This window comes from Bos javanicus, chromosome 22 (assembly GCF_032452875.1).
Source record: "Bos javanicus breed banteng chromosome 22, ARS-OSU_banteng_1.0, whole genome shotgun sequence".
Classification (NCBI taxonomy): domain Eukaryota; kingdom Metazoa; phylum Chordata; class Mammalia; order Artiodactyla; family Bovidae; genus Bos; species Bos javanicus.
In genome coordinates, this window is record NC_083889.1 from 38869797 (window position 1) to 38891769 (window position 21973).

At 43.3% G+C, this 21973-nt stretch overlaps 1 protein-coding gene across 18 annotated transcripts in view; it reads left to right on the top strand.

Annotated features, from left to right (window-relative positions):
- The window catches only part of CADPS (calcium dependent secretion activator), a 471340-nt gene that overhangs the window by 399329 nt on the left and 50038 nt on the right, over positions 1 to 21973 (top strand). For all 18 annotated transcript variants that reach the window (XM_061396481.1, XM_061396488.1, XM_061396484.1 and 15 more), the window contains 2 exons: positions 2838 to 2912; positions 3798 to 3881. In XM_061396481.1, coding sequence (XP_061252465.1) covers positions 2838 to 2912; positions 3798 to 3881 — 159 coding nt within the window. The remainder of the gene's footprint in view (positions 1 to 2837; positions 2913 to 3797; positions 3882 to 21973) is intronic.

Below are 21973 nucleotides of genomic sequence, written 5' to 3' on the forward strand. Positions count from 1 at the left end.
AGTAATCAGTAACTGTAGTAGTGATTCTGCCAGATAGCAGTTCTGGGTTTCTAAATCATGTTTCTGAGCATCGTTTCATGACTTTGTTTGATGAATATGATTTCTACTTTCACAAGAGGTTTAATTCTAGCCCCACTGAGGAGCGGAGGAAATAGACTGGCAGAAATGAACATGCTCAAGTTTTTCCTCTGGAAGTCAGAAGCAGAATAATCATGGCAGATGCTTTTTTTCATAAGTAGGAAAAAAAGAAAGATGTAGAAGCGTGGAGATCCCAATATTCACCAAGAGAGAAAGGGAGAGACAGTGATTCTCCCTGGAGAATGCTCAGGACTGTGTTCCACATGGAAATACTGAAGGTAGGAAGAGGCTCCCATGTCTCCATAAACTTCAGCTTGGATTCCTTAGAGAATGAAAAGGTTTGAGGTTCTCTCACTTCGGAAGCCAAATAACATTGTTAATCTTCCAATCAAGAGCCTGAATCTTCCTTAAAAAAAAAGATTTATTTTTTTATATTTGACTGCCCTGGGTCTTCCTTGCCATGCAGGGACTTCTCTAGTTGCAGCAGGCGGGGCTACCGTCTCTCTAGTTGGGATGAGCAGGCTTCTCTTCGCAGTGGCTTCTCTTGTTACACAGCACAGGCTCTAGGTGTGCAGGCTGAGCAGTTGCAGCTCGCAGGCTCCACAGACATTTGGGATCCTTCTGGACCAGGGATCGAACCCTGGTCCCCTGCATTGGCAGGCAGATTCTTAACCACTGGAGCACCAGGAAGCCCAAGCCAGAATCTTTCTTAGAGTGTGGAGAGTGATTGCTGTTGGCTTTGTTTGCCATTTCAGCCAAGTGTTTCAAGAGAGAGTTCCTGTTCTCAGTGATGTTCTTTGCTTGGTTAGAAGCCCCTTATTTAATATTTCACATTATGTTATTTTGCCTGCAGCTAGCTTTCCTGAGTTAAACCTCATAATTAATTTAATAAAGGTGAATCATTTATAGTAATTCTAAAGAAAATCTAGCAGAGGGAGGCAGTCACATAGGGAGGGAAAGTAAGCATGTGATTCTGGATCTTATCTGAAGACCTAAAAATGAATTTGGAGCTTCGTCAGTACTCCTGAAATTCTTTTGCTCTGACATCTTTCTTTGTGTTTCTAACACAGAATCCTGCAGATAGTTTTTCCATTTACCTGGAAGTTTATGCCACTTACCAGTTTGTGCCACTTTCATGAAGCTACCAGTAGAGCCAACATGGACCATTCCTGTTCTTATTTTCCTCTAATCAACTAAAATGAAAAACTAAAATGATAAAGCAATTATCCTTCAATAAATTAAAAAAAAACCAAAATGAGATGACTGATGGTGATCGCTCCCTCGCTTTGTCTTCTCTTTTATGACCTTGAACAAATATTTGAATTGCAATTATAGTTGACAAAATGGTTTCACATCTAGACCCTCAGTATGATCTTCAAAGTAGATTTTTGAGCTTGAGAGCAGTACTGGCAGGAAAGGACTTAGCCCTGGTTTTATCATCATATTAATAATGCTAAATGTCTTCATACAGAGTTTGCCTCATTCTCTACTAGTTTCCCTCCCTTATCATTGGTCCTGGGCAGTAGTAGTATTACCTGTTTGTTTTGCAGATGAGGAAACTGAGCCAGATTTTCTTAGACATCTTGATTTACCAACTTTGCACTGGGACTTCATCTCAGTCTTCCAATTACAATCAGAATTCACCTATGACTTGAAGTGAATTTACCTAATTCACATCCCTTTGCTCCTAATTGCCAGTTATCAGAATATCAAACCACATTACTATGGCTTATTGTTTATGTATGTTTTCATAACTTTTTGGATGCTTTGTTTAATTTTTATTTTTCTCATGAGTCCTTTTGTCCTAATTTTTATTTACACTGTTTCTTTTCTGTTCCTAATTAATCATCCTTCTGAAAGTTTGCTAAAGAGTGGGTAAGTGCATTTTCCTTTCCAAATAGCAATGTTTTGCATTGTTATTTTTTATTAAGGAAATATGGAATAATTCAAATGGATACTAAAATGATCTAATAAATGTCAAGGAGCTGGCATGCAGTATCTTCTGTTGAAATCGCTTTTCCTTTTTCCCTGGCATTTGCAGCAGATTTTTGTTTATGTGGGGATTTGTTTTTGCGTTACTGTTTAAGTTTTAATTGACAGTGGTAGTACGAGAAATTAAAAAGCTTAGCAGTCGTCTCAGGAGAACCTATAAACCTGGGTCTACTTCTCCACAAATGAAGAAACTGAGTAACTGCCACAAGAGTTCCTGGAGAGATACTTTGCCTTTAGACTGAGTCAATCCCTGGGGATATAACTGGGTGGCTCTCAGGCGGTAACACAAAGGATCCGATGACTTAAGAACAGTTTGTGCAAAATCAGTCAGTCTTGGTCACATTCCCTTTGGAGTTTGTGATTCCCAAAGTCATATCATCCAGCAGTTTCCTAAAGATAATTTTCATCCTCTATATTAAATCAGTGCGGTGTCTTGTTTTATAAGACCCAGATCAACACACTGCCAGACCATTTGTTAAGCCACCCCTGCATCCTATTTGTAAATGTGTGTGGCTACACATATCAAAGCCAGCAAAAGCTTTGGGTAAGGAACAACGCGTCTGGTCATTTTTTTTTTTTTAAGAGCTTCTGATCTTTCTTCATCAAAGACATGGAGTCAGAATCTTACAGCTGCTTCTGGGACTATGGAAATAAAATAGGTCTGCCGGCCACATTTTATTTATAAATCGCGTTGTCTAAAAATTACTGATGGATGCAGTGCCAGCACCTCCCAAACATGCTAATGTTTGTCTTTCTGTGTTCTTTAGCATCAATACCATTCAAAAATAGACGAACTAATTGAAGAAACTGTTAAAGAAATGATAACACTCTTGGTTGCAAAGGTAACCTTCAGCTTCAGGTGAAATGTTTCATTGTGAATATTGCTTTGTTATGTCTGCGTTTCCATTAAAATGTAACACGTTAAAAAGTTGCGCTGGGTGCTTGTATTTCTCAGGAAACAAGATAGTATGTCACCCAGCTGCAGCTCTGAAGGATTTTTCTGATGATTGTGAGCCCGGCGAGGATGAACTGATGAAGTGGCATATGTGACCCTAATAAACATGTGTCCCCCAGTGTTACAGGAGGTTATGCAGGAAATATTTGTTTTTCAGCCCTGACAAAGTTAGCTTTTTAAAAACCGAAAGTTAAATGGTAATAAGGAATTCTGCCATCATGAAAACCCCCTTTCCCCTCGTTTCACATGCAGTGAGAGTCATAATAAAACATAAAAGTCAGATAAAGCTATTTCAGTCATCCTCATGAATTATAGAATTTTAACTAAGTAATGCTGAATGGGAAGACATTTATATTTGCCAGTGCTAAACTTCTGTTTCCCCAAAATTACTGATAAAATACAAATAAAAATAGATTGGATTAAATGTAGTGCTAATATGTAACGTAAAAACTGCTTTGCGCAGTTTTGGATTTTGAAAAGTGCATTTAATATTATCGCATGCTATATGCAACTCAATAATATTTTGTCACTTTGCACTTCTGTAACACTCTATATTTGCAATCACATAATAATGAAGAGAAAGCCGAATAAGTCAAATATTTCTATGTAAAGGCAGTCTCTTCCTTTCCCCAAAGACAGGAACCAAATAATAGAACTTAAAAATGAGCAAGGGCTCATTGCTGGTCTCTGGGAGGTTGGGAAATGTTGCTCTTTATTATGGGCAATTATAGTTTGAAATAATGATTCTTTTCCCTTTTTGCTATTTTGCTAGTTCGTTACAATCCTGGAAGGAGTGCTTGCAAAATTGTCCAGATATGATGAGGGGACTTTGTTTTCTTCTTTTTTGTCATTTACCGTAAGTAAAGAGCTTCTTTCTTTCTTGGTTTATGTTCTAGTTTGGGTTTGGGTTTAGGGGTGAGGTGCTTTTTATGTCATTTTGGTTTAAGGTTTGTATATATATGTTCATTGCAGTCAACTGCTAATGTATAATAATAACACAGGAAAATAAGCAGAACAGTTCATAACAACAAGTAATCCAAATCATTCCTATTTAATTTTGTATAATATGTACGTATGTATGTATACACATGTACACAGACACATATATGTCTCTATTAATATATGTATGTATCCAAAGAGGGTTGCCAGTTTGTGTTCACCTTAGCTAGCTCAGGTATTTCTGGGCTCCTTTTCCTGCAAATGAGGAGAATTAATTTTAGAGATTACCAAGCACAGATCTAAAAGTCAGATAGAGTTCCTAAGTAGATGTTGTTTGGTCCTCACCATATCAGGTACACTTTTCTTTACTGAATTAGCTGCCCACGTTTAAGAATCAAGAGAACTCAGGGATGTCAGTATTCCAGGGTGTCTTCATAAGGCAGGCAGGCAGCAGCCTTCGGTCTGCATGTGTGCGTTGCAGCAGTCTGTTGGAACTCAGTCGGTAGTCCCTACAGACCAGAGAGGTGTTTACCAGTTCCCTGTAGCCCCTTTCCTTGCCATTTTGCTCATTCCTGTACTGGCCTGGGCTTGGAGACACTGGAGTTTACAACTTCTGCTGCACATGATCCAATCTGTACACATTCAGAAAAGCTCTAATTCTGTGCCAACACGCCGCATGGACACAGAAGTACGATAGGTCATGGGGAGAAGCCGGACTCATTCTCTGTAGGTAAGTGATCCATGGAGATGGTGGCTTAAATGGGCCACCAGTTCGCCCTTCCTTCTGTGCGAGGTGGGCACCGCTGCTGCGTGCTTTCTTGCCATTTCTCACAGCAAGGTTTTTGCTGGCTGGTAGACCAGCTGTTTTCCTCTCACAACACCGTAAGAAAGGCAGTTAGTTTAGGACCTGCTATTTATGGGTCCTTCAAAACCTCTCTTCTAGGAGATGAAGAATCTCCTAGACAGGCATCGAATGCCAAGACAGAGCCCAGCACGGGCCAGAGGAGGAGCACATCGTCATCTGTGGAATCCAGCAGACCTGGGTTCAAATCCCATTACCTGTATTAACCCGCTGTGTGATCTAGAGTAGGTGTCTCATCCTCTCTGAGCCTGAGTTTGCTTTTGGTTTGTAGGAGGCATGCAATTGTGTCCTTTGGTTTTCGGTTTATGTTTCTCTGTGTTAATTCATGTCAGCTACCAATGTTGTAGGCAAGTGGAAAGTAGGTAATTTCTTCTGTAATGAACTGTCATGATGATAATAATGTGAGAAGGACTTGGCATAGTCGTAACACATAGTAGGTTTCAGTAAATGGCAGCCTTGATTAATAAAAGATAACTAAGAAGGTGATTATGCATTACAAACTTAATACATGTTTACAAGTTCTTTGCAAATATATCCTGCTTTGGTCTTTCCCGAATACATACATTAGATTTCCTGGGAATTAAGGGAAATGTAGACAGAAAACATTTAAAGCAATTTTTAGATTGTATGTATGTACTTTATCTATGTGCTCAGCTTATTTTGGTATGCAGTTTTGACCTTCCCATGTGTAAGGATTGAACTTAGTCCTTAAAGTGTGATGGCCTTGGTCTCTGGAATCTGTTGGCAAAGTTGGGATGGGAAAAGGATGATGACAGAGAACAGCAGTTTGATTCACTCAGTAGGACCACCCATGATGTGTCACAGCCAAAAGGAACCCTGTCCAAGCCATTTCTTTGATGAACCAAAAAACCAAGGCCCAGAGACAGGGAGTAATCTGTCTAAGGTCACACAGCAGCAGGAAGAATGAGGACAGGAACTCAGGTCTTCTGCCAGCTTCTCCCCACCACCAAACAGCTTCCTGGAGAGAGTGGGATTCAGCTGGCAATTGTCTGACACTAGAAGGCAGATGGGCATGTGAGCGGGAAAGATTCATAAAGAAGGATTCAGGGCACACGAGTGGGAAGTACTAGATAATCTCTCATTCCTCAGTGAAGTCACGGAAACGGTGAAAAGAGAACTAAAGGCAGCATTTTTGGAAAACGCTATCCTGACATCCACAAAAGATAACCACTTTCTTTGAGTCTTCATTTTGAGCAACTGTTTTCGCTGCACTGGATTTGAACCAGTGCAAACCATAAAAGCCCCTCTGCTCTTCCTGGAGCAGAATTCAGTCCTCTAAGGATCCCACCCTAATGCCAGGGGAGCATTCCCCGCTTACCAGGGGAACTAGTGAAAGGTGATCCGGAGGAGACAGGAACGTGGGGCCAGGGGGATCCTCACAGCGGGGTAGAAACAAAGAAGGCCTAGCAGTGCCAGAGTGTTCATGCTAGAATTCTCATCCTCTCAGTCTCCCCTTTGGGAGACATTTGCAGCCGCACAGCCCGCCTCGTGAAGCTCCTGTCACCGCGGGACGCTGCGGGGCTGTTGGTGGGCCCGTGACTTCCCCTCCTTAATGACACTCCTCCCACACGCTCGGCTCCCCCAAGGCCAGAAGCACCCACTTATCATTTGCAGCCTGTGTTCTCATCCCTGCCGGTGCTCCAGCGCTGGAGTAGGCGAGCTATGCAGAGAGGTGGCAGGAATGTCTCCACACGTGGATCCTGGGCTCCTGCCCGAATCTCACAGGGCCTTTGAAGACTGCCTGCGGCACCGTGGTGTTAACCATCCCAGAGCGGGGTGGAGGTCGGAGGCCTGTGTGCAGGCAGCAGGTACTGTGGACCAGGCCTTGACACCAAGGACAGGGGGACCAGCCAGGAGTCCTGCGACCGTGGACAAAGGCTTAGGGATGCTGCCGACAGCCTGGCAGGGCTTCCTTCACTCGCTCCCATTTCCGATTCAATTCCTTAAGCATTACTGTGCACTCACCGCATCCCCGCCTCGGGGGGGCTGCCAAGTCTGAGCCGTGTGCTCTGCCCCCCAGAAAGCTGACAAGTACCGACAAATATGCCACCCTTTTCCCCCTCTTTCTCCCGCTGAGCGCCTCCTTTCCTGGGTGGGCTTGATTTCATGGTCCAAGCCAGACATTTTGGAAAACGTCTGCAGTGGCACAGAGCAGGCAGGAATATTTATTTCTCGTCTCCATCTGCATTGCTTCCTCTCTTGGAGAGGAGCTGGGGGGAGGAGGGAGGAGGAGATGTGTCTTCTCCGTGCCAGCCTGAGAGGCGCCCAGGCACACCCCTCCTCTCCTCCGGCTCCAGCCCCAGCAGCGGTAGCAGCCCGGGATTTAGGGAGGCAGGCGCCTTTCGAACTTTTGAAAGATCAGCCCAGTTGGAAGTCGCAATTAGCAACCATCCGCCCATTTCCCCCGACTGCAAGATGTGCTTTTGTGTGGGTTGCCTGCCTGGAAGACTCCCTGTCTTTGTGGGTAGCTTGGCGCTGTTCTTTTAGGAGGCCAAGAAGGGGGCCAAACAGGTGTCTAGGTTGTCCTCCCAACAAGTTAAAATCTTTGCCTTCGTCCTGTCCAGGTGTTACCAAATTGCTGTTTCTAGAATCTGTCTGTTGGCTTATGCATTCATTCACCTGGTGTGTGTTTACCCCAAACCTGTGTGTTGTGAATCATGTCAGTGCCAGAGACCCAGCAGTGAGTGAGGGTGGCATGTTCTCTGTCCTTTGGGAGCTTACACTGAGGATAGGAGACAAAGAAAAAGAAGAGAAAGTTATTGGGGCTGGGGCCACTGCTGTACAGACCACAAACTGGAGACAGAGAGAAGGTGGGAGGCAGTGTTCCTTCAGCCGTGATGGGCCTGGACAGTCTCTCTGAGGAGGAGATGGAGGGACCAGTCTTAAAGGGACCAGACATGGGTAAAAAGGAGAGGAGAGGCTTCTGGACAGAACAACAGCTACCATGGCCACGTGGCAGGAAAGCAGAGAAGACACTTCCACAGGGTACTTTGAAAGGAACATCAGGAGGGTTTAAGGATTGAGGAGATGCAGAGGGTAGATTCAGTTGCAGGGGACAAAGGTGGGAAGCTTGAGAAGTGTGATTTATGGAGAACTCAGCTAAGCCAGATGAGTCCTGAGAGTAAGGGATTCAGCGAAGAAAGACTTCATAGGGTGGGGAGACTGGGGGCGGGACACCAGCTCTGCCCCTCACCAGCAAACTGTGTGACCTGGGACACAGGACCACCCCTTGGCTTTGAATTCCCCTCAGTGTAATCTGATGATAGCTATGGTAGATGAATTCGAAAGTCCAAAATAGCTACAAGAGCTTCAGCTCCTATCCTTTAAGCACTTGCTAAGTGCCTGGCACAGGGCTAAGTGCTTTAAATATATTTTTTCTTGTCGAATCCTCTGAACAATCCTGCTGCAACAAGGCTCTCCTGCAAATGATGAAAGTGAGGCTTCAGGAGGTTAAGCCCTGCAGCTTGGCCAGCCTTCTGTCTCCCTGTACACTCCGGAGCCTCCAAGGAGAAGGGAGGATGTAAGAGGCGCCCACTGCCCGCGGACAAAATGACTACATCAGATTCCCTGAAGCCCCCTAAAATTTACTTAAGATTTCCCCCCATCACCCACATCCATTTGAGATGGTCACAGCATAGCATGGAAACTGCTCAGGTTAGGGAGAATAAAGCCCATGTTAGGGCTATTGAGGGGCCCAAGCTCCACTGTCTGACCAGTCTCCTAGGTCTCAAATTACCCTCACTCACTCTTTTTCCCTTTTGTCAACATTTTAATTGTTTTGCCGCTTAGATATGAAATGCAGTGGACATGCTTCTCTTCCTGCTAGAATCTGAGGCCAGGGCTGATGTTCATGCAGATGAAGCAGCAGCTTGGACTGCTTCAGTGCAGAGCCCCTGATGGCAGGCCAGAGAGCACGACTGCCAGCTTGGTCAAAGGCCAGAACTGGATCAAGGGTATTCACTTCTGTCCACAGAACAGTTTGATCAGGAAGCAGTTCAAATTGTAGCATGGGCTGAGGTTGGTCGTGACTTATCAGTGTTACCTCTGATGGCGTTCTATTTTTCCTTTGGCTTCAGGGAACACCAGCAAGGGAGAAATGGCTTTTTACAGTGTGGGCTGGTGATGGCGGTGTAGACAGAGAGGTCTTGGTTCTTCCTCAGAGGGTAACCTCATCAAATTATCAGATGCTAGATTCATGTGATTCAAGTCATTTGGCTTCTACACTTCAGAGTAGAGGTGCCTGCCTTGGACAGAAGCACCAGCCATGGTAGTAAATACTTACATGCTTTGAACATGACATGTGCCAGGCACAGTGCTAAGTGAATGACATGAATTTTCTCATCCAATCCTCACAATCACCCTATGTAATAGATATGATGATTATCCCATTTAACAGATGAGATAAGTTGAGTAATGTGCCCAGCTGAGTCTTGCACAGCTGATAAAACTCCACCTTAAATCTACTGCTTAATTATCACCAGAATGTTATTCCCCACAGAAGCTAAGAAACCCATGCTGCTGCTGCTAAGTCGCTTCAGTCGTGTCTGACTCTGTGCGACCCCATAGACGGCAGCCCAGGCAGGCTCCGCCCTCCCTGGGATTCTCCAGGCAAGAACACTGGAGTGGGTTGCCATTTCCTTCTCCAATACATGAAAGTGAAAACTGCAAGTGAAGTCGCTCAGTCGTGTCTGACTCTTTGCGACCCCATGGACTGCAGCCTACCAGGCTCCTCTGTCCATGGGATTTTCCAGGCAAGAGTACTTGAGTGGGGTGCCAAACCCATAGATGAAGGTAATTAGTGACTCTTCCCAGAACCATCGACTGTCTGTGATCATTCTTAAGGGAAAGAGTCATGTATTTCTCACATCTTACCAGCAAAAGTATGTTATAATTTACCCACCAGCCAATTAGTTTTGCAGTAAAACCAAAGGAATAGACATACAGAATCTCCCCACTTCCTTTATGCGTTCTGAACAATCTTTAGTTTTATGCTGCTCCATTCAACACATGTTTATGGAGCACCTACTATGTGCTAGGCACTGGGAGCTTAGCAATGAATGAGAGAAACATTATCTCTTATTGTATATTCCTATGAGGGAGACATTCTCAACAAGTAATTTACAAGCGTAGGGATTATTCAGAGAGTAGCTGATGCAATTGGACCATAGCCCAAAGAGACCCAGCCTCATCTGGGAGACCATAGAGGAAAGGCGTTTGAGCAGAGGTCTAATAGATAAGTAAAATCTCACCTGGTAAAGAAGAAAACAAAGAATGTCCAAAGTACAAAGACTTGGAGAAGAAAAAAGTGAAAGTGAAGTCGCTCAGTTGTGTCTGACTCTTTGCGACCCCATGGACATAGCCTACCAGGCTCTTCCATTCATGGAATCTTCCAAGCAAGAGGACTGCAGTGGGTTGCCATCTCCTTCTCCAGGGTGTCTTCCCAACCCACGGGATTGAACCCGGGTTTCCTGCATTTCTGGAAGACGCTTTACCGTCTGAGCCACCAGGGAAGCCCCGAAGGTCTATTTCATTCTGGAAACTGGAAGTTCATTGTAACTCGGGGTCGGGCCAGAGCAAAAGGGGCAAAATGACAGGGATGGCGTTGGATGGAGTTAAGGATCTAGTCCGGAGCCTGCGGTTATGGGATTTAAGGGTTTGCATGGAGACACTATGGAAGTTGATTCAGTTGGAGAAGTTAAGAGAGGCCATAGAGAGCCCAGCTGCCTGCTACAAGCTAGTGTTGGGTTTGTGGTCTTATCGTTTTGAAGCTTCGAGCCACTAGTGGAAGGCAAGACTTAGGTTGTCTAATGTGTTTTGTTCATATGGACCAAACAAAAGCAGCTTGCCCTGAGATGCTCAAGAACTGTAAAATACTGATCTGCTATGTCTTCTAGGGACTTCTTTCATCAGCTGCTCCCCAGTGTTTCAGAGCTTGACATCCACTTTGGGGTCTATGACAGATAATTTTATCACCTAGTAGGACATCATCCTCATTCCAGTTCATGCCTTGAAAACACACATGACAATTAACATACCTGCTGTCCAAGGCAGCCCTTCAGAGGAAATAAAGTAAGCATCCAAAGTTAACCATTTCCCTTAATATTCTTTAGTAAACAGATAAGTATTCAGCATGAGCATGACACAGACACAGCATTTTCTTTAGAACACGAGGTGCTGAACTACAGGGTGATAGAAAGGTCAGCTATGAAAGAAATGCCTAACAAACTTGTGCATGGCTTCAAACAGAACATAATTGTTCTGAAATTAAAAGATAGAGATTCTGACCAGACCTCTGAGTCACATGCAGTGGGAAGCTTATCTCCAGAAGGGTAGAAGAAGAGACATGATTGTGAAGCCCAGACTTACAGAAATGTGAGAAAGTCATTGAACATTTTGGAGTCTCACTTTCTTCATCTGTAAAGTGGTGATGCTAATACCTACCTCAGAGACTCGAGGGAACAGTTAGGTACAAAGTGAGCATTGGCCTTGTGTGATACCTGGCATGCTATGGGGGGTCCCATAAATAGCCATTCTTAACCTTCCTTCAACCTTGAATATTCATTGGAAGGACTGATGCTGAAGCTCTAATACTGCGACCACCTGATGTGAAGAGCCCACTCATTGGAAAAGACCCTGATGCTGGAAAAGACTTGAGGGCAGGAGGAAAAGAGGGTGACAAGATGAGATGGTTGGATGGCATCACCAATGCAATGGACATAAGTTTGAGCAAACCCTGGGAGATAGTGATGGACAGGGAAGCCTCGTGTGCTGCAGTCCATGAGGTTACAAAGAATTAGGTACAACTGAGCAAGTAAAGAACTAAAGAGCCTCTTGATGAAAGTGAAAGAGAAGAGTGAAAAAGTTGGCTTAAAGCTCAACATTCAAAAAAAAAAAAAAGCTCAACGTTCAGAAAACTAAGATCATGGCATCTAGTCCCATCGCTTCATGGCAAATAGATGGGGAAATAGTGGAAACAGTGAGAGACTTTATTTTGGGGGGGCCCAAAATCACTGCAGATGGTGACTGAAGCCATGAAATTAAAAGATGCTTGCTTGCTCCTTGGAAGAAAAGTTATAACCAACCTGGATAGCATATTAAAAAGCAGAGACATTACTTTGCCAACAAAGGTCCATCTAGTCAAAGCTATGGTTTTTCCAGTGGTAATGTATGGATGTAAGAGTTGGACTATAAAGAAAGCTGAGCACCGAAGAATTGATGCTTTTGAACTGTGGTGTTGGAGAAGACTCTTGAGAGTCCTGTGGACTGCAAGGAGATCGAACCAGGCCATCCTAAAGGAAATCAGTCCCGAATACTCACTGGAAGGACTGATGCTGAAGCTGGAAACTCCAATACTTTGGCCACCTGATACAAAGAACTGACTCAATGAAAAGACCCTGATGCTGGGAAAGATTGAAGGTGGGAGAAGAAGGGGACAACAGAGGATGAGATGGTTTGATGGCATCACTGACTCGATGGACATGAGTTTGAGTAGGCTCTGGGAGTTGGTGATGGACAGGGAAGCCTGGCATGCTGCAGTCCATGGGGTTGCAAGGAGTTGGACACGACTGAGCGACTGAACTGACTGACTGAGCAAGTAAGTAGCAACAGCCTTCCTTCAGCTAAAACCTTTGGGAAGGTTGAAATGACCCTAATGCTTTTAACCAGCAGTTTTCTCACTGGTTCAGTCCTTAGCATAGCATCTTTTCTCCTAAGCAACCGAAACTATTACCTGTAACAGAATCAACCAAAACTCTCTTATAAGTTCCTATAACTTCCATTTCAGCACATTTCCATATCCGGAAATTGGATTCCTCAAAGATATTTTCCATTAACTTTAGTATACTTTTAGCATTTCTCATTTTAATTCTTCAGGAACTTTTCATTCATACACTTTTCATTCATTCATACATACACTTTTCATTCATTCATACATACATTCTAGAATACCTCTCTATTAATCAAAATGATTCCTTTACCAGAGTTGAATCTTCCATTCTCCAAGCATATGTTAAATTGAGCCAAGTTTATTTCAACATACACCAAGCCATACTTACTTGTCTAGTTCTGCCCCTTACCATATTATAATCTTGAACAAATTAATTAACTTCTTGTCTTAATTTACTGATCTATACAATAGAAATAATAATACGTAGATTATGTGGTATTTTTAGAAATAAATGAGAAAATGCTATATATCTGCAATGGGATAAGCATTCAGAGTCACAAAGAGTTGGACAGGACTGAGCGACTTCACTCAAGCATTCATTATTTGTTTTAATACTGTTATGTTTGTGGTTGTTAACTGTGGTTATATCAGAGTCCTGAGTATTACAGTCAGTTACTTAATCAGCCACCATGTTTTAAATGATGGCTCTATGCGAATTATTGAGCTAGAGTAGACTAGGGAAGATTGGAGAAGGAAATGGCAACCCACTACAGTGTTCTTGCCTGGAGAATTCCAGGGACAGGGAAGCCTGGTGGGCAGCCGTCTATGGGGTCGCACAGAGTCGGACATGACTGAAGCGACTTAGCAGCAGCAGCAGCAGCAGCAGCAGCAGCAGCAGACTAGGAAAGACTTTTTTTAAAAAGACTTGATTTCTGTTAACTGAAAGTTGCAATCTAGAATCCATACAACAGAAGGTCTTGAGATTTTCTGGTCCATTGTTTCCAGTGAGGTGCTCAGTTTCTACCTGCTCTTAAGAGCAAATTCTTGGCAGTTCTTTTCATGTTCACCTTTAATGATGTCTTGTTGGTAGCTTGACATTGACCAGAGTAAAAGTGCTTATACTACAGAAATTAGCAGATTCTACCAACCAAGGCTGCTGCTTCTTCCCTTTCTTCCTCTTCCTCCTCCTCCTTCTTTTTGACAGCCTTTCCTAGTGTATCACTGAGTATTTACCAAATGTAGGGGACAGTCTATATGTTACGTGAGAAGGTGTCAGATGTGGCAAAAACTCAGTATTAAATAACACCAAATTGTGAGAAGATTCTTTCTTTTTTAATTGTGTTTCCCTCCATATCCTTCTATCAAGGAGAAAGTTTCCTTTGAGTGTTTGCCTCTCATACTTCTCCAAATTTTCAGATCTTCATGCCCAACAAAAAGAGAGACAGACAGACAGAATGAGCAGCCTCAGACATAGCACCCTTAGCAGGCAACCCTGTCTACCTAGAAAGTAATCACTTCATCATACTTATGTTGTATTTATTTTTATGCTTACCTTCTCTTCTTGAGAGTGATACTTAGTTTCCATTTATGGCAGTGATACCAGGTTTCTTCTTAGAATTAAGTATTTAAAAAGTGAGCCAGTTTAAAGGAGATATTAAGTAAATAAGTAAATATAGTACATACAGATGGCCCATGGGCAATAGCCCAAATCATGAAGATGGTACTGATGCCAAAAGTTTGGGAAGTTGTGATACATTCTAACCACCCCGTTTTGCAGTTGTTTACACTGAGACCAGAGAAGGAAAATGACTTGAACAAGGCATTTTGACATAGAACCCAGACCTCCTGTCTTATCAATGTGTGTGTTTTCCCTGATCTTTACCTGAGATGCGGTGGAGGGGGTGGGGGGAGAAAAATGCTTCACTCTGTAGCAGACCTAGCGTGGCTCTAAGAGACAGGTTATCTCTGGTGGCAGCTTTAAGCAGTGTATACCCTTGAGTTCAGGGTGAGCCAGCTGCAGGGATGGGGAAGGCAGCAGGGGTGACAAGTGGTGCCCTCGTGTAGAAACATTACTATTCAGTACAGGCTACCTCGGCTCAGCACCAGGGCCATGTGGAAGCAAGGCCACGAGTAAGACGTGGTTCCTGGCCTCTTCCAGCTTACATTCAGTTGGGCTTCTTGGTGTTGAGAGATGTTTACAAGATAAAACCCAAAAATGCCAGAAGTGGGCAAGGGCCCCCTACTTTTTCGTTATTGTTGTTTCTTTATTTTCTGGCTGTGCTGGGTCTTCTTTGTGGCAAGCAGTCTCTGCAGTTGCTGTGTGTGAGCTCCCTGCAGTGGGTCCTGTTGTTGCAGAGTGCAGGCACTAGGGCAGGTGGGCTCAGTGGCAGCGGCGCATGGGCTTAGTTGTCCTGGGGCAGGTGTAATCTTAGTTCCCCAACCAGGGGTCGAACCTGCATCTCCTGCATTGGAAGGCAGACTCTTCACCCCTGGACTACCAGGGAAGTCCCAGTATAACCAAATAAAAATAAGCCTTTATTCCTTCATGGAGAGTTTACAGATTAGAGCTTTCCATTCTGCATTTCCACATTTCCCCTAAAGTGAGAGGATGTCATGTAAATAGGCACATGGAAGAGCAGCTCAGTAACCTTGAGAGGACACAGACCCCGGAGTCCAGCGGACCCACATTCACACACCTGCTCCATGATACTGCTGACTTTGGGTCCTTTAGAAAGTCACTAAACCTCTCTGAGCCTCAATTTCCTCACCTCTAAAGAGTAATAACCATCACCCCTCCCAGTGTGAGGGTTAATTACCAATAAATCGCTTAGCCTCGTGCCAGGGAAATAATAAGCTTGTGACCATTGTTGAGTCTCAGCAGCATGAGAAGAAAGACTGGTTTTGGAGGAGCCCTTGAGCCTTGCAGAAATCCTCCCTGGGAAGTAATGGTTGGGACAGAAATGAGGGAGAGTGGAAAGAAAAACAGGTCTCCTTCCATCAGGCATCTGTTCGGAAGCCCCAGGGGGGAAGAGAGATGAGAACATACACTTCCTGGACCCAGTCTCGGAGCACAGTACCCTGAGCAACAGGAGACGCGAACAATTCTCCTCGTTAATGAGGCTGCGGCGCCTAATCAGCGCATGGAACAGAATGCTTTTGCTTAATAGAGATCATTTCCCTGCCTCTTGCCCAACTCCCCAGCAGTGCCAGCAGCTCTTTGTTTGATGAAAGGTGGGGACTTAGAGTAGTGTGGTGGGATGGGCTGGAGGAGGTATTATTACCCTCATTACTATGATAATAGTTTAATCACGATCAATATTTATGAACATGCACAGAAGCCGTGCAATCAACCAGCAGCCCTGAAACTCGTGTTCTTGCCTAAGGAGGCTTTCCAGGGAAGCCTGGGCTGTCTCCTACCTTCCCCAGTCCCTCTGAAGCTCTCCAGTGGTCCTCAGAGGTTATCTCAAAATATCCGTGATGGTTCCATCAGTTGTTACCTATGAAGTCTTGTTGTGATGATAGATGAATAGCATCATAATATTACCTCCTGGGACTTCTCAGGTGGCGCTAGTAGTAAAGAACCTGCCTGCCAGTTCAGGAGACATAAAAGATGTGGGTTTGGTCCCTGAATCAGGAAGATCCCTGGAGGAGGGCATGGCAACCCACTCCAGTATTCTTGCCTGGAGAATCCCATGGACAAAAGAGCCTGGAAGGTTACAGTCTGTAGGGTCTCAAAGAGTCGGACACAACTGAAGCAACTGAGCACAGCCCCTCTTTGCTTTTCAAAGTGGATCCATAAGCCATGATCTGGATTTTATCCTCAAACTTAGGTGAATTGTTTTGTGAACAAAGTTATGGCAGGGTAGGGGGCAGCATATGCAGTAATGAATCCTTTGAAGTCAGATCCATTTTTGTTCAAATCCTAGGTTTGCCTCATGTTAGCTGTGTTCCCTGGGGAAAGCAGCTTAACCTCTCTGAGTGGTAGTTCCTTCACTTGTAAAATGAGAAGACATGTTATGAAAAGAATTGGCTAGAATACTATAAATTAGTCATCCATATTTTTATGTACAACTTCATATCAAGTGACTTCCCTGGTAGCTCAGTCGGTAAAGAATCTGCCTGCAGTGCAGACCTGGGTTTGATCCCTGGGTGGGGAAGATCCCCTGGAGAACAAAATGGCAAACCACTCCAGAATCCTTGCCTGGAAAATCCCATAGACAAAGGAGCCTAGTGGGCTGCAGTCCATGGGGTCGCAGAGAGTCTGGCCCAACTGAGCTACTAACACTTTCCCTTTCACTTTATATCAAGTGTTCTTTCTGTGTTGTCTGTGAAAAGACAATTGCTTTCCCAAAATTCATAGAGCCAGTCATGGAAAAAACAATAGTGAGAGACTGAATTTAGAATCCAGTACTCTCTTTCTCTTATCTGAAAAAAAAAATGTTTAGGTTCCACTTATAGGCAATTTAGAGAAATTTTATTTGAAAACATTTTGATGCTTGACTCTTGTCTTTCAAATGTGAATCACATTTTGAAAGCCAGTGATTATCTTGCTGAGCAGCAGCCTTCTGATGACCTACCCATAAACAATTTTTGACATCACAGTTCCCACATCTGGTAAAAACAGCACTTCTAAAATCCTGCCCTCCTAAAAAGGAAAGTGGAGGAAGATGGCTTCACACCGAATGTGCATCTGTGCGGCATGAACACGGTGCTGACACGGGCACAGCACTTCCCAGTTGGCCAGAAACAACCTTGATCTTCAGCGAGCATTGAAAACACTTCAGCCCCTCTGGTAGCAGAGCTCTGGGAATCCGTCATGCTGTCTGCAATTCCAGATCCACTTCAGGGTTGCGTTTTTCTCCAGTGCTCAGAAAGTGTTGGAAGGGGCTTTCACTGTAATTGTCACTTGGCCCCAAGCAAGAGCCACCGAGGTTTGCTCAACTGCTCACCCGCACACACAGTCCCAGTACATCCACCCACTGGCACATTCTGTCTCCCCCAAGCCGTCAGTCCCTCGGTTGGCACTTACAATTCATTCCTCTTCCCAAGATGCACTTAGAGCATCCAGATTATGTATTGAGGGGGGTTTTTGCTAGGTTTTGCTGCTCAGAAACAAGATTTCAGTCAAGCAAAAACCTTGAAAAAGTTACCCTGGAGAAGATACAGTCTTCCTGCAAATGCTAGAATGCTGAAAATTCTATCGCTGGTTTTGTTCTTTTTGCAATAATTTCTTATGAAAGAAATATACATACATATTTGAAATGTGAAATAGTACAGAAACACAGTAATAATTTTTTAAAAGCAACAGTTCTCAGTCCCATCTCTTTCCACTCTCAATCCCTTATTCCACAAGGGACCCTTTTAAACAAGTTGGCTTTTCTCTTCCTAGCTCTAAGTGCTGTTCTTAAATTGCTCTTTCTGGTTTATCGATCATAGAGATGATTTTTTTCCCCTGCTGTAGTAGGTAGAGCGTTACTCACTGTACTCTCTCTGTTTCTCCTCCCAGCTCCCTTCTATTAGGTGCATCTATATTACCAGCACTCTCTTGGAGTCTTTATCACTTTACATAATTCCCATCTACCTTAAGTTCTTGTTTGATCCACAGGATGAGGCTCTTGACACTCATGGCTTCTTCCTTCCCCTTGCTTCTTCTTCCAACTGATCTCGTGTTCTGATATGAGAATTGAATGACACACCTCTTCATTCTTATCACTAAAAAACGTAATAACCTATATGTATGAATGTCTCTTGAATCTAGACCAGAAGTGTCCAATAGAACTTTATTCAATGACAGAGCTATTCTGTATCTCACCTGTCTGATACAATAGCCACCTGTACTTGAAATGTGGCTAGTTCAACTAAAAAGTTGGATTTTTAGTTGCATTTCTTTTTCAGTTATCTAAATTTAAATAGCCACTTGTACCTGTCTGATAGTGCAGCGCCAGAACAAGCTCAATATACAGGTTTGACAACCTAGAACAACCTGATTTTCCAACAGAAATGATATGAAGAGCTGACACACAGTTCTTACTGTGAACCAAGAGCTATTCTGAAAACTCACTTAATAACCCGTCTACTCCATGAAAAGTTCTATTATCCCCATTTTATCGATGAGGAAAGTGAGGCATAGAAAAGTGAAGTAAATTGTCTAATAAGTGGTAGAACTAGAATTTGGCCCCACGTCATCTAACCCCAGAGCCTGTGCTCTCCGCTGCTTCTCCACACTGCCTCTAAGCCCTGTTAGAAATGCCCATGTCCTTTTTCACATAGTTCCAATCTGCTGATTAATGATGGACCACGCTTCTCCCATGTTATTGGCCTGAATGATGCTTATCATAGGGGCTTATGTGCACGTATAGCCCATTCCATTTCTGCCACACAACAAAAGAGAGCATGAGAACTAGAGACTGAGGAAACAGAAGGGCACATGTAGGGACGCAAGGCAAATTAGCTGATTTTACTAACGGAATAGAAAGGCTGTTCATTTGGCCTGCGGTTCCAACAGTAGTAACAGTAGCAAGTACTGAGCACTTGCTGTGTCCTTTATTATGCCCCATGTGTGTATCATCTTAGTTAAACCTCATGACAGCCCAGAGAGGCACAGATGACGTATCTCAAAGGTACCGAGAATATTAATAAGGTGGTTCATACAAAACACTGAAAACAGTGCATGGCGCAGAGTGACTAGGCAGCACGCACTGCCTGTTGTAATCTTGCTGCCTCCCTGCCGGTCCTGCCCGCTGGGCCCTGCTGCGTTATCTGGTACCTGTGCAAAGGGTCCTTATTTATCTCTGTTTTTTCCCTTTCCCTGTTACTGTAGTTTTTCCTGGAGCCTCATTTCCAGAGCTCTTGTTAATATGAAAATATTATTAACCTTTTGTTTTCCTGCTAGAGTATTTATGAACTTTCCAAGGTGTGGGAAGTGTTCCCTGCTTCACATCCTTCCTAGCAGCTGCCTCATACACCATCTAAGAGTTGCATTTCTGTAAGAAATCCAGAGAAGACCCTGAGCTCTGTTCCCTATTATCATAGATAAGGACAGGAGGCCAACAGGCTGGACAAGTAGACAGTCAACTAGTTAATGGTCATACTGAGATGAGACATGTACATTTCATGATTTTTCCCTACCCTCATCCCAATGGCTTCCACTTAAGCACGTTCTAGTCCAGAGGTCAGAAAATTTCTTCTGGAAAAAGCCAGATAGTAAATATTTTTGACTTTATAAGTTGCATAGTTTCTGTCACAGCAACACATGCTCTGCCTTGTAGCGTGAAAGCAGCTATCAGCAAGATGTAAATGAATGGGTATGTCTGTGTTCCAGTAAAACTTTATTGATGAACACTGAAATGTCAAATTCTTGTCATTGTCTCATGTTAGGAAATATGATTCTTCTTTATTTTTTTTTTTTTCTTTTAAAGACATGTTGAGTGCTTGGGATGGGCCAGATGTTGGGTTAAGACAAACAAATGAGGAGAGGGAGGTTGCCCTGGATGGGTTTCAGTCTGGTGTGAATACAGAAGGTTTAGTTCTAAACCGTCTTTGCAGCCTTGGATAGTGGTGTTTACAACATATTCTGGGTGTTTAGCATGAAATTTGATTTTATACATCGATATTTTTTTTTCTTAAGCCCACCACGGTCTTCGTTGGAACCTAACCCTCCCCCAGAGCTCCCCTAGTCTGTCTGGGACTGCAGGGAGGAAAGCTGCATGTTTCAGAAGCAATCCTAGGACGCTTCTCTATCCATACCACTTATCTGCAGTTCCCTTGAGTGCCCTGTCCTGTGATTGATCTAGAAATTGTGATAACAAGTGAATCATAAATAAGGCTTCAAGCATGAGCAGCTGAGCCTATATATGCTACTTTATCAGCTGGATCTTTCTGGGAGGGATGTGTTCGCCCTAAAGATTCTCATCAACAAGGAATTGATTGAGTTGTCTTATATGTCTGAGTGCTACCTCATTGGTGATTTTATTAATGTAATGAATGAATCCAAGGTTTCTCGCCACACTTGGGTAATTATTATTTTTATATGCCTTTTCAAAGATTAATCACAGGATTTTAAGAGCAACTAGCCTCTTGTAACACTCTCTTAAAAATGTGAAAACCATTCTTAGCTCGTGAACTACACAAAAACAGGCAGCAGACTAGATTTGACCCACAGGCAAGAGTTTGCCAACCTTTTTGCTAGTCTGTAAACTACAACTAAGAATTCACTTGGTACAGTCGCTCCCAGCTAACTACATGTGAGTTAGACACTAGTAACAATATTAGCTAATATTTCTTAAGCTCTTACTGTGTACCAGTTATTGTGTTATTCCAGAGAGCACTGGAAGCTTCTATCCTGGGTACAGAATAAAGAGTACCATGCTCAGCAAGTCATTCTTTCAACACTTTTTAAATTTTTTATTTTATATTGGAATATAGTTGATTGACAATTTTGTGTTCATTTCAGGTATACAACAAAGTGATTTAGTTATACATACACACATATCTACTCTTTTTCAGGTTATTTTCCATATAGGTGATTACAGAGTGTTGAGTAGAGTCCCCTGTCTTTGTTGATTATTTTTCATTTAGCCTCTACTGTATACCAGGCAGTGTAGATAGTGAGGAGAAAAAAAAGAAATTCTTATTCCTCATGGAGCCTACAATCTAGACATGAGGATAGTGATAAATGATAAAATTCAACTAATAAAGATAAAATCATTTTATAGATGGTAGTGGCACGATCTATGATACTGAGATACTGAACTGCCTCAACTCTCAAAAAATAAAAAAAAAAAAAGCCGATTTCTAAGATTTTCTTGGTTAGGGAAATGGAAAAAGAGGCAAAATAGCATCATGATCTTTGCAGCAGATATTTCACAAGCCAAGCACTGAAGTAGATATTGCCGGGCCCTTGAAAGAGCAGTGTGGTCAGCATTTTTTAGGCAAAGGCAGAGAAATCAGCTCAGAGCTCTTGTGAAGTCAAACAGGAATGGGTGGAGTCAGCTCGTGCAGAGAATAAATCGTTGGCTTGGTTGGTTTTTGTCTTTTTTTTTTTTTTTAAGGGACCACAGGGAGGAAGAGAGCTCAGGCAGTCACTAATGCAGTGGTATCTGTTCTGACTTCTTTTTTCTTCCATCTTTGCGTCCTACCCACCAGATTTCTGTTTGCAAAAAGGGCCTAATCCACTTTTTTTTCTTGTCTGTGCATTGATTTAATAGTATCAAACCCTGAGGTCCTCGTGGTCTGCACCTGGGTTGCTTTTTCCCCTAATGAAGCAAGAGAAGTGGTTTAAGCCCCCGCCGTGCTCCCTGTCAGAGCCACACAATGATTAACTCAGGTCCCCTTATTAGGACCGGGCAGAAGAAAATCCCTTAGTCATCAGCATTGTGAAAATCCCAGAATGGTGAGTGTTCAATGAAAAGATTACCTTTGGGCACCTGAAAAATAATGGGGGAGCTCAATAGAGTAACCA